The 14019-nt window shown below is 28.1% G+C and overlaps 1 protein-coding gene across 1 annotated transcript in view; it reads left to right on the plus strand.

Moving 5' to 3' along the window:
- Window positions 1-14019, plus strand: part of btv (dynein cytoplasmic heavy chain beethoven) — a 123103-nt gene that overhangs the window by 5662 nt on the left and 103422 nt on the right. Inside the window, exons 2-3 of the mRNA XM_075297350.1 lie at window positions 2255-2646; window positions 13576-13660. Coding sequence (XP_075153465.1) covers window positions 2255-2646; window positions 13576-13660 — 477 coding nt within the window. The remainder of the gene's footprint in view (window positions 1-2254; window positions 2647-13575; window positions 13661-14019) is intronic.

Here is a 14019-nt window from a genome sequence, read left to right on the forward strand (position 1 = left end):
ATTTTCTACAGCAATAAAATTTTAACAAAATTGTCAGTAAAATTTTGACAAAATTTTCTGTGGAAATAAAATTTTGACAACATTTTCTGCAGAAATAATTTTTTAACAAAATTTTCTATGACAATAAAATTTTGAAAAAATCTTCTATGAAAATAAAATTTTGACAAAATTTTCTATAGAAATAAAATTTTCTATAGAAATAAAATCTTGACAAAAATATAGAAATAAATTGCTGAAAATTGTCTATAGAAATAAAAAGCTGATAAAATGTTCTATAGAAAAACAATTTTGACAAAATTTTCTATAGACATAAAATTTAGACAAAAATTTCTATAGAAATAAAATTTTGACAAAATTTCTTTAGAAATAAAATTTTGACAAAATTTCTTTAGAAATAAAATTTTGACAAAATTTTCTGTGGAAATGAAATGTTGCCAAAATTTTCTATTGAAATAAAATTTTACCAAATTTTCTATGCAAATGAAATTTTGCCAAACTGTTCTATTGAAATAAAATTTTAACAAAATTTTCTATAGAAATAAAATTTTGACAAAATTTTCTATAAAAATAAAATTTTCACAAAATTTTTTCATAGAAATAAAATGTTGACAAAATTTTCTTTAGAAATAAATGTTTGACAACATTTTTTTTATAGAAATAAAAATTTTTTATAGAAAAATTTATGTAGAGAAATAAAATTTTCTACAGCAATAAAATTTTAACAAAATTTTCCGTAGAAATAAAATTTTGACAACATTTTGTGTGGAAATAAAATTTTGACAAAATTTTCAATTGAAATAAAATTTTGACAAAATATTCTATAGAAATACAATTTTGCAAAATTTTCTATAGAAATAAAATTTTGTTAAAATTTTCTATAGAAATAAAATTTTGTCAAAATTTTCTATAGAAATAAAATTTTCATAAAGTTTTCTATAGAAATAAAATTTTGTCAAAATTTTCTATAGAAATGAAATTTTGACAAAATTTTCAATTGAAATAAAATTTTTACAAAATTTTCTATAGAAATACATTTTTGCAAAATTTTCTATAGAAATAAAATTTTGTCAAAATTTTCTATAGAAATAAAATTTTGTCAAAATTTTCTATATAAATAAAATTTTGTCAAAATTTTCTATAGAAATAAAATTTTGATAAAATTTTCTATAGAAATAAAATTTTGACAAACTTTTCTACAGAAACAAAATTTTGACAAATTTTTCTATAGAAATAAAATTTTGACACAATTGAAATTTTCTATAGAAATAAAATTTTGATAAAAATTTTCCATAGAAAAAAATTTTAACAAAATTTTCCATAGAAATAAAATTTTTACAAAATTTTCTATAGAAATAAAATGTTGATAAAAATTTTCCATAGAAATAAAATTTTGATAAAAATTTCCCATAGAAATAAAATCTCGTAAAATGTGTCTATAGACATGAAATGTTGACATTTCAATTAAAAATAATTGGATCTATTAATTTCGTGATTGAAGACAAAAAAAAATTGTTTTTTCTGTTTACATTAATTCATGGTTACACCCCTAAAAATTCGAAAATTCCATTGAAATCCTCAAAACCTATTTTGCTTATATAAGCGCCCTAGGAACAAAACTGGCAACTTTGAAAAACAAATAAACGGACTATAAGTAGTATGCGATCTATTAGTAATTTTTCTCGCAGTTCAACGTTTTGAAATTGCACTTAAATAAATGTGTTACTTGTACGATATAAATCAATAGTCTTAATAATCCCAGAAAGTATTTTTGTCATCGTCCAATAATGTTTCCAACCTCAAAAGATTTTTAACCGTTTTATGACCACAGCAAAAATCCTCAACCTCAAAACCTGTTCATAGGGGTATCATCCAAAAATGGGAAATCTTTTTGTTTAATTTAATTTTTACATCTAAAACAAATTCAAAATGTTATTTAAAAGGATACCCATTATGGCAAGATACCGGAGAAATGTAACCCAAAAGCAAATTCCCCATTAACACATTAGACAAAAACCTCTGTAAAGGCAAACAACAAAAAAAGGTGAATACTCCATAACCTGGATAGAGATTAGATGGGACAACCACAACATAACATAATTGTCCTAAATGATGAACAAAAATTTTAGCGGTGTGAAGTCTCCTAATTAGGCTGGCCTCTTTTTGCTTTTTGTTTTGTTGGAATTTAACCTCTGTTTAACTAACGTGTTCATTTTAATTTTCTCACAAACATTCATTTCATGTAAAACCCCTACAGTCGAATACTTTTCAACCCGTCACCCCACCGGTTTGGCTTTGGACGAACAAACCGCTAGAATATTTGAATTTTTGGAAAACGATGAACTCACAGTAATCTCGGCCGTACATAATCAAGATGAGGATACAATTAAATTTCATCATGGAATACCGAATGACGAAGTATCTTTGCTGTTCTACAAAATACCACAGGTAAATGGTCGAGGAGGCAGTGGTGGAGTACGTGGAGGTGGCAATGCTACATCATCATCATCATCGTCGTCGAGACTGACATCGTCCAATGCAGTTGGTTTGGATATCCAACCACTTGGTATTTTGACGCTGGAAGGAGGTTTGGTTAAATCCATTTACAATTCTGTTTCTCGAGTATTTTCACCGCATGCAAATGTTCGGGTATGTTTGATTAGAGTTTTATGTTATACATTAGGGTGTTGTGAAAACAGATTGGGTCACTATGAGGGACATTTTTTTTTTTTCAAATATAGTCAGACATTCTAAAGTTTAATTTGTTGAAAAAAAGTGTGGTATTATAATATATATATATTTTTTTCAAATTTTCCTAAGAAACTTGGAAGAGCCTTCCCTATATAGGGTAGCTGGTATGTACTGCAAGAGCTATATTTATTTATTTTTATACCCCGCGCCACACTGTGGGACTGGATATTATAGGTTAGTGCATATATTTGCAACATCCAGAATGATACGAGATGGACACATGGCAATAATGCTTATGGTCCGTCCCTGAGTCGATTTAGCCATGTCTATCTATCCGTAATTTTTGTGATCAAAATCTATGTCGCACTTTTAGTTCACTCGACTAAAGTTGCTTTGGTTTGGAATCACTGTTGCCACCAAAAATTTTAGATGTTTTTAAATTTCAATAAAAGTAAAATTTTACATTTACTTCTAACTTTAGACAAATTTTTCTATAGAAAAAAATTTAGACACCATTTTCTATAGAAATAACATTTTGACAAAATTCTCTATAGAAATAAAATTTTGACAATATTTTCTATAGAAATAAAATTTTGACAAATTTTTCTATAGAAAGAAAATTTTACCAAAATTTTTTGTAGAAATAAAATTTTGACAAAATTATCTATAGAAATAAAATTTGGACAAAATTTTCTATAGGAATAAAATTTTGACAAAATTTTCAATAGAAATAAAATTTTGACAAAATTTTCCATAGAAATAAAATTTTGACAAAATTTTCGATAGAAATAAAATTTTGACAAAATTTTCCATAGAAATAAAATTTTAACAAAATTTTCTATAGAAATAAAATGTTGACAAAATTTTCTATAGAAATACAATTTTGACAATATTTTCTATTTTCTAAATAGAAATAAAATTTTTACACAATTTTCTACAACAATGACAAAATATTTTTAGAAATAAAATTAAAAAAAAATTTTTTGAGATATAATATTTTGACACAATTTTCTATAAATACAATGTTGACAAAATTGTCTATAGAAATAAAATTTGGACAAAATTTTCTATAGAAATAAAATTTTGCCAAAATTTTCTATGGAAACAAAATTTTGACAAAATTTTCTATAGAAATAAAATTTCGACAAAATTTTCTATAGAAATAAAATTTTGACAAAATTTTCCATAGAAATAAAATTTTGACAAAATTTTCTATAGAAATAAAATTTTGACAAAATTTTCTTAAATACAATTTTGACAAAATTTTCTATAGAAATAAAATTTTTGACATTTTTTATATAAATAAAATTTTGAAAAAATTTCACTATAGAAATAAAATTTTGACAACATTTTTTATATAAATAAAATTTTGACATAATTTTCTATAGTAATAAAATTATGACAACATCTTTTATAGAAATAAATTTTTGACAAAATTTTCTATAGAAATAAATTTTTGACAAAATTTTCAATAGAAATAATTTTTTTACCAAAATTTTCTATGAAAATAAAATTTAGACAAATTTTCTATAGAAATAAAATTTTGACAAAATTTTCTATAGAAATAAAATTTTGACAAAATTTTCTATAGAAATAAAATTTTGACAAAATTTCTATAGAAATAAAATTTTCTATAGGAATAAAATTTTGACAAAATTTTCTATAGAAATAAAATTTTGACAAAATTTTCTATAGAAATAAAATTTTGACAAAATTTTCTATAGAAATAATTTTGACTCAATTTTCTATAAAAAAAAATATTGACAACATTTTTTATAAAAATAAATTTTTGACAACATTTTCTATAGAAATAAAACTTTGACAAAATTTTCTACAGAAATAAATTTGACAACATTTTTTATAGAAATAAATTTTTGACAAAATTTTCTATAGAAATAAATTTTTGACAAAATTTTCTATAGAAATAAAATTTTGACAAAATTTTTTATAGAAATAAAATTTTGACAAAATTTTCTTTAGAAATAAAATTTTGACAAAATTTCTATAGAAATAAAATTTTGACAAAATTTTCTATAGAAATAAAATTTTGACAAAATTTTCTATAGAAATAAAATTTTGACAAAATTTTCTATAGAAATAAAATTTTGACAAAATTTTCTATAGAAATAAAATTTTGACAAAATTTTCTATAGAAATACAATCTTGACAATATTTTCTATAGAAATACAATCTTGACAACATTATCTATAGAAATAAAATTTTGACAAAACTTTCTATAGAAATAAAATTTTAACAAAATTTTCTATAGAAATAAAATTTTGACAATATTTTCTATAGAAATAAAATTTTGACAACATTATCTATAGAAATAAAATTTTGACAAAACTTTCTATAGAAATAAAATTTTAACAAAATTTTCTATAGAAATAAAATTTTGACAATATTATCTATAGAAATAAAATTTTGACAATATGTTCTATAGAAATAAAATGTTGACAAAATTTTCTATAGAAACACAATTTTGACAAAATTTTCTATAGAAATAAAATTTTGACAAAATTTTCTATAGAAATACAATCTTGACAATATTTTCTATAGAAATAAAATTTTGACAACATTATCTATAGAAATAAAATTTTGACAAAACTTTCTATAGAAATAAAATTTTAACAAAATTTTCTATAGAAATAAAATTTTGACAATATTTTCTATAGAAATAAAATTTTGAAAAAGTTTTCTATAGGATTGAAATTTTGACAAAATTTTCTATAAAAATAAAATTTTGATAAGATATTCTATAGAAATAAAGTTTTCACAAAAATTTTCTAAAGAAAGAAAATTTTGACCAAATTTTCTATAAATTCTTATCTTATAAAAAAATTAGAAAATAACATAAAATTTTAGAATCACTTTATATTTATTCGAGTTGGCTGGCTACCTCTGGCACGAAATATTGCCTTCAAACATTAGACAAAGCCACCACACCAGGGATGGGAAAATTCAGTACTATAGTACTTTTTTCAATACTTTTTTACCCTGGTCAGTACCGTAGTACGCCCGAGAATGATTTAGTACCTTTTGTGTAGACATTTTTGAACCGATTTCAGATTTATCGTACAACAGTTTTGACAATGTTATTTGAATGTTTTGAGAAAGTCTTTAACAAACTTATTTGCTAATAGTCTTTTACAAATTTAGCAAAGTTAATGCAGGAAGAAAATCTCAATTTTGTAAAAGCCATAGTCAAAAACACGATTTTATAGTATTTCAAGAAAGTTTTAGTCGAAAAAAGCACGCGTTTCTATATTACGCTTCCACACGAACGCTTTTTAGGTTTAGGTTTAGGTTTAGGTTTAGGTTTCGGTTTAGGTCAGAAAATGTTATTAATTATTATTATTATTTTATTATTTTTTTGAAAATTTTGTCAAAATTAATTTTTTTTGTCAACATTTTATTTCTATAGAAAATTTATCAATATTTTATTTTTATAGAAAATTTTGTCAAAATTTTATTTCTATAGAAAAAATTTTAAAAATTTTATTTAAATAGAAAATTTTTTCAAAATTGTATATCTATAGAAAATTTTGTCAAAATTTTGTTTCGGTAGACAATTTTGTCAAAATTTTATATGTATAAAAAATTTTGTCAACATTTTAAATCGGTAGATTATTTTGTCAAAATTTTATTTCTATTTACTAATTTTCTTTTTGTCGACCTTTATCAGTAAAGGTCGAGCTTGATTAATCATTTCATTATATTTTATTTCTATAGAAAATTTTGTCAAATTTTTATTTCTATAGAACATTTTGATTTCGGTAGAAAATTTTGTCAAAATTTTATATGTATAAAAAATGTTGTCAAAATTTTATTTCGGTAGATAATTTTGTCAAAATTTTATTTCTACAGAAAATTTTGTCAAAATTTTATTTCTACAGAAAATTTTGTCAAAATTTTATTTTTTTTTTATCTACAGAAAATTTATGAAGAACCATGAAGTCCAATTGTGGCAACCGTGATTACAGTACTACGATAGTCTTTGTAAGCGGATATAAAACTAAAATAAAATATTTAAAATTGAGGAGTTGACAAACAAATTTTTTTTTCTAATTCAGTCTAAAGGAGCTCTTGACAATAATCTTCCAATGGAAATTTTGCTGAAATTTAGTGAAGAGTACATTTTCGCTTAAAACAATACCTTTTTTCTACTTTCTTAAAACTTGTATTTTCCATCCCTGCACCACACACTGCACAAATGTTGCCATATGGGTATTTGGTCCATTTCCGGTAGAACATCGACCCTTTGGTATTTTGTATTGTCAACTTTACACTCCAAAATGAATTAGGCGCAAAATTCCAAAGGATTGTGATCAGGAGATTTTGGTGGTCATTGTGCGGTAAAAGTGAAAGAGAACCTGCTTTTTAGGGAACCATCGTGATGCAATGGTTTGTATGCCCTAGAGAAGCTTTTTCAAAGTTTCTCTAAGTGCTTCCACCATAAGGTGAAACACCGCTCGGACTCAACTATAGAAAGGAGGTGCCACTTAGGAGGTAACATATATCAGAAAAATTCGTAATTGAGGAGTAAAAAAATGTATGCTTTAAATAATCATGATCAAGCTCTTATTTGCTATTGATTATTATTCCCAAATCTACTCCGATATAATCCAGTCATATATCCCTTCATAAATCTTGTTTTCAATCCACCCTGCTATACTTTTTTCCATTTGTTATCTTTTTAATTTTTTTTTGTTATATTTGAGAACAACATGAATAGCACGTTTTCATTTTAACTAAGGAAACAAATTTTACTAATGAAATTCTCCAAACCCTCCCTCACCAAAAAATAGCGAAAACATCCAAAATACCTAAACTGTTACACTAAACCGAAACCACTGAAGGATACGAGTAGCATCTCCATCAAAATGTATGGCTATTACAAGGAAAGGAAATTGAAATATTGTAGTGAAGTGGTCATAGTGTCAAAGAGCAACATAATTGTCATAATTTAATTAAAAATCAACAAAATTTTTGATTAGGATGTATATTGAACATGACATGAGAAAATAATAAAAATTATAGATTTGAAGTAAGGCATTGGAATACATTTCATATTGATGAGAAATTGATGGATTGGTTAAAGATAAGTAGACAGAATGATATAGTTGTTTTTTGCAAACCTACATTTTAGGGCAGAAATGTATACAACATTAGGGAAAATTTTCTTTATAGATCGACTCAGAATTTCACCACGACCCAGAATATATACTTTATGGTGTCTTAGAGCAATATTTCTATGTGTTACAAACGGAATGACAAATTTAATATACCCCCCATGCTATGGTAGAGGGTATAAAAAATAAAATTAGTATACCCCATCCTACGATGTAAAAATGTAAAAACAGATTATGGAAATTTTTTGGAAATTCTGAGCCGATATATAAAAAATTAAAAACAAGTATATACGGCCGTCAGTTCGGCCAGGCCGAAGCCTATGTACCCTCCACCATGGATTGCGTAGAAACTTCTCCTGAAGACTGTCATCCACAATCGAATTACTTGGGTTGCGGTAAAATTTGGGAAAAAAATTCTATAGAAATAAAATTTGGAAAAAAATTTCTATAGAAATAAAATTTTGACAAAATTTTCTATAGAAATAACATTTTGACAATGTTTTCTATAAAAATAAAATTTTGGTAGATTAGTTTTGGCTCGAGTGGCGACCATGATTATAAACCGATATGGACCACTTTTTGTGTGATTGGGGATTGGCTATATATAACTATAGACCGATACGGACCAATTTTGGCATGGTTATTAGCGGCCTTATACTAACACCACGTACCACATTTCAATCGGATCGGATGACTTTTGCTTCTCTAAGAGACTCCGGAGGTCAAATCTGGGGATCGGTTTATATGGGGGCTATATATAATTATAGACCGATGTGGACCAATTTTTGCATGGTTGTTAGAGACCATATACTAACACCATGTACCAAATTTCAGCCGGATCGGGTGAAATTTGGTTCTCTTAGAGGCTCCGCAAGCCAAACCGGGGGGAACGGTTTATATAGGGGCTTTATGTAATTATGGACCAATTTTTGCAAGGTTGTTAGAGACCATATACTATCACCATGTACCAAATTTCAGCCGGATCGGATAAAATTTGCTTCTCTTAGAGCAATCGCAAGCCAAATTTGGGGGTCCGTTTATATGGGGGCTATACGTAAAAGTAGACCGATATGGACCAATTTTTGCATGGTTATTAGAGACTATATACTACCACCATGTACCAAATTTCAGCCGGATCGGATGAAATTTGCTTCTCTTAGAGCAATCGCAAGCCAAATTTGGGGGTCCGTTTATATAGGGGCTATACGTAAAAGTGGACCGATATGGCCCATTTGCAATACCATCCGACCTACATCAATAACAACTACTTGTGCCAAGTTTCAAGTCGATAGCTTGTTTCGTTCGGAAGTTAGCGTGATTTCAACAGATGGACGGACGGACGGACGGACGGACGGACATGCTCAGATCGACTCAGAATTTCACCACGACCCAGAATATATATATACTTTATGGGGTCTTAGAGCAATATTTCGATGTGTTACAAACGGAATGACTAAGTTAATATACCTCCATCCTATGGTGGAGGGTATAAAAATCCATATTCTGTTTTTACATTGTATGGGGTATACTAACTTTTTTATTTTTTTATACCCTTCACCATAGAATGGATGGTATATTAACTTTGTCATTCCGTTTGTAACACATCGAAATATTGCTCTAAGACCCCATAAAGAATATATATTATGGGTCGTTGTGAAATTCTGAGTCGATCTAGCCAGATCCGTCTGTTGAAAACACGCTAACTTCCGAACGAAACATGCTATCGACATGAAACTTATCACAAGTAGCTGTTATTGATGTAGATCGGATGGTATTGTAAATGGACCATATCGGACCACTTTTACGTATAGCCCCCATATAAACCGATCCCCAAATTTGGCTTGGGGAGCCTCCCGGAGCAGCAAAATTCATCCGATCCGGTTGAAATTTGGTACATGGTGTTGGTATATGGTCTCTAACAACCATGTAAAAATTGGTCCCCATCAGTCCATAATTATATATAGCCCCCATATAAACCGATCCTCAGATTTGACCTCTGGAGCCTCTTGGAGGAGCAAAATTCAGCCGATCTGATTGAAATTTGGTACGTGGTGTTAGTATACGGTCTTTAATAAACATGCAAAAAATGGTCCACATCGGTATATAATCATATATAGCCCCCATATAAACCAATCCCCAGATTTGACCTTCGGAGCCTCTAAGAGAATCAAATTTCATCCGATCCGGTTGAAATTTGGTACGTGGTGTTAGTATACGGTCTCTAACAACCATGCCAGAATTGGTCCATATTGGTCCATAATTATATATAGCCCCCATATAAACCGATCCCCAGATTTTACCTCCGGAGCATTTTGGAGGAGCAAAATTCACCCAATTCGGTTGAAATTTGGTACTTGGTGTCAGTATATGGTCTCTAATAACCATGCAAAAATTGGTCCATATCGGTGCATAATTATATGTAACCCCCATTTAAACCGATCCCCAGATTTGACTTCCGGAGCTTCTTGGGGGAGCAAAATTAATCCGATTCGGATGAAATTTGGTACATTGAGCTAGAATATGGCCGCTAACAATCATGCCAAAATTGGTCCATATCGGTCTATAGTTATTCATAATTATGGTTGCCACTCGAGCCAAAAATAATCTACCCAAAATTTTATTTCTATAGAAAATTTCGTCAAATTTTTATTTCTATAGAAAATTTTTTCCAAATTTTATTTCTATAGAAATTTTTTTCCAAATTTTATTTCTATAGAAAAATTTTTCCAAATTTTATTTCTATAGAAAATTTTTTCCAAATGTTATTTCTATAGAAACATTTTTCCAAATTTTATTTCTATAGAAAATTTGTCAAAATTTTATTTCTATAGAAAATTTTGTCGCAATTTTATTTTTATAGAAAATTTTTGTCAAAATGTTATTCCTATAGAAAATGTTGTCAAAATGTTATTTCTATTGCAAATGTTGTCAAAATTTTATTTCTATAGAAAAATTTGTCAAACTGAATTATATACGTATTTAATCGGCCATTTTAATATATACCACGTATGGACTAACTTACAATTTAGAAGACGGTGTTAGGAAGTTTTAAGATACCTTGCTAACAGCAAGTGTTGCCACAACCCAAGTAATTCGATTGAGGATGCCAGTCTATAGTAGAAGTTCCTACGCAATCCATGGTGGAGGGTACATAAGATTCGGCCTGGCCGAACTTACGGTTGTATATACTTGTTTCTGTTACGCCTCACAATATTGGACGTTATAACAATGTCCGTCTGTCTGTTGTAATCACGCTACAGCTTTCAATAATGGCGCTATCGTCCTATAATTTAGCACAGATTCGTTTATGTAAACCTACGCTCAGTGGTTCCAAATCGCTTTTTTTGGGAAATAATTCTGCAACTTTTGAACGGATAATGATATCAACATAATATTTTCTTTGTGTGAAAGCTGAGGTGTTTTCCTCTAAGTCCTCTGGTCACCTCGGGGGTATCAAATTTTGTTTTAGCTGTCGAATCCGCAATTATGAATCCATTTCGATAATTTTTTTTTACTTTGCTGGATAGAACTTGTAAAACCCTTCAAAGGTCGCGAGCATATGTGAATATATTTTCTACTTTGCGAGATATGGGGCCCACAATTTTTTTTTTTTTTTGGCAACATTTTAGCAAAGTGGGGTCAGTAGTTTGAACCTACAGGGCCCGGTTTTTGGCCGATCCTTGTTTTCTTTTATTAACTGCAATCCCTACAAATTATACATTAACTCCGATTTGTATGATTTTTTGTATTGGTGATGATAACAAAAAAATAAAATACACATATTTTTTAATTTTCATTTATTTTTATTATTTGTAGAGAAACTCTCACAAATTGGGTGTGTTGGCAAACATTATTTGCCACCAAAAACAAAAACACTTACCTCTCCAATTTATCAAGATCACACACAAATCACAAGCACAACAATTTTTTATTATTTTTTGAAGTCACAGCAAACCGGCACTTTTCGTAAATACCAGAAATGTCAATTTCCAGCAAGTAGTGCCACCTAATTGTTCTATTTTTACAAGTTTATTAGCTCAGTATGTAAACCACGGGATACAGTGCGTGATTGAGCTAAAGAAGTTATTTCTATTAATTTTGAGGCATTCGAACGGTATGTTGCCTACAGTCTACACTATGATACAGAGGGTTAAGGAAGAAAAAATTGTGTACCTATGTTCTTTAGATTAAAAGTTGTAAACTCCACAATTTAGAATTTAAAAAACATTAGAATTTTGACCAATTTTTTCGAAAAAAGTCACCTATATTCTTTGTGTCGTAATTTTTTTTTCATATCTCCCAATTTTTTTTTTTTTTTTTTTGTTTGTTTCTTATAGACCACTAAATAAAGATACGTTTTAAGCTTTTATTCGTTATTTCGGTCGAGTAGTATGCGTTCATCCCAAAATCGACAATTTTAAAAATGAAAAAATTTTGTTTTGAAAAATTCTCATTTTGCCAAAGCACCGATTGTTAAGCCGATCTTTTTTCTAAAAAGCCCCATGGGCCCACTAACTAACTGTAAAAGGTTTTAATATCCTACCGGTAAATAGCTGAGAAATACGAAATATGCCAATTATGAAAAAATAATGTTTTTTTAACATATGTCCCCATTTTGGGGATTTTGGGGATTTTTATACGAATTTTGGGAATAATATATTCAACAATATTTCTGAAAACAATTTTCCCTGTAAAACTCAATAAATATCATAATGATATCATAATTAGTTCAAAAGTTAAATAGATTTCAATTAATACTTTTAATTTCCAAAAAAATGGAATTTAAAAAAATGGTTCCTTGCCCCAAAAACGTTCAATTATCGTAACTCTCTAAAATACCTTGCCAACGATATGTTATACATAAGCCTTTGCTTAGTAAAATGCGTAAAAACTTTGTATTAAATTTCACTATTTCGGATGAAGTAGTGAATTTCTGTAAATGTATCTGTCCATATTTTGGTATAGCCCCTATATAGACCTATCTCCCGATTTTACTTTTTGGGCTTCTAAAAACCGGAATTTTTGTCCAATTTGTCTGAAATTTAAAATCTAAAGTTTTTTAGGACTATAAATATGTGTACAAGAAATGTTTTTATTTCTTGGGTTTCTACTAATTTTTATACAATTTGCTTGAAATTTGAAATCTAGAGGTTTTTGAAGACCATAAATAGATGTTCCGAATAAACTGGGTATCGGTATAAATTTTGATATATCCCCCTTATAAACCCTGTAAACATCAACAAATAGCGCTCGTATGTCAAAATGTTCAGAGTACGTATAACCTCATAAATGTCCAGCTTTACATTAGCAATCAGTTGGCAGATTGCAACACTAGGGTTCTCGTATAATACGGTCTTGCCAAATAACTTCTAAACTATAAAACCATCTATACAAAAATCGTATTTGTTACATCTTTCGATTAGTTTTAAAATTTCCATAAATATTAACTGACTTCTAGCCAATATATCATCATAGGACTATCACACTCACACACACACACACATCCTTAGGATCGTCACAAATTTTCTGCAAACAATTTTTGTCAATGTGGTTTCATCGCCTTTGAAAAGTTCTTTCCTTAGTTTTAAGTGCTACCACAAAATGTTGTTGTTGCTGTTGTTCTACCTATACGTTTTTCTTTATGTTTCATTTATTATTTCTATGATTTTGTTATACTCTTCAGCACTTTTGTTACTCTATTGCTTTTACCATGTTTCAGTTTTTGATATTACATTTTTTTTTTCTTTTCCTCCAGAAAACCGAATATAGTCCGGAGTTAAGTGGTTTACTGGAAAATCTACATGTTTCACTTGGCTCTACATTGGGTTTACCTCAAAGTGGTAAGTTATGTAATGATATGCAAATTTGATATGCTGTTTTTATATATATCCAAAGTTTAGCTTAGATGCATTCATAGATAGCAGACCATAAAATCTAATAGTGATACACAGGGAGAAAAAATATAAAAAAATCATTCATATTTTTCTCTATACAGCACTAATAGATTTTATAACCAGGGATGGAAAATAAAGTACTATAGTACGTTTTTCAAGACTTTTTCACCCTGCTGAGTACCGTAGTACCCCCGAATGATTTAGTACCTTTTGTGTAGACATTTTTGCGACGATTTCAGATTTATGGTACAATAGTTTTGACAAAATATTTTAATATTTTGAGAAAGTCAATAACAAACTTATTT

This window comes from Haematobia irritans, chromosome 2 (genome assembly GCF_050003625.1).
Source record: "Haematobia irritans isolate KBUSLIRL chromosome 2, ASM5000362v1, whole genome shotgun sequence".
Lineage (NCBI taxonomy): Eukaryota > Metazoa > Arthropoda > Insecta > Diptera > Muscidae > Haematobia > Haematobia irritans.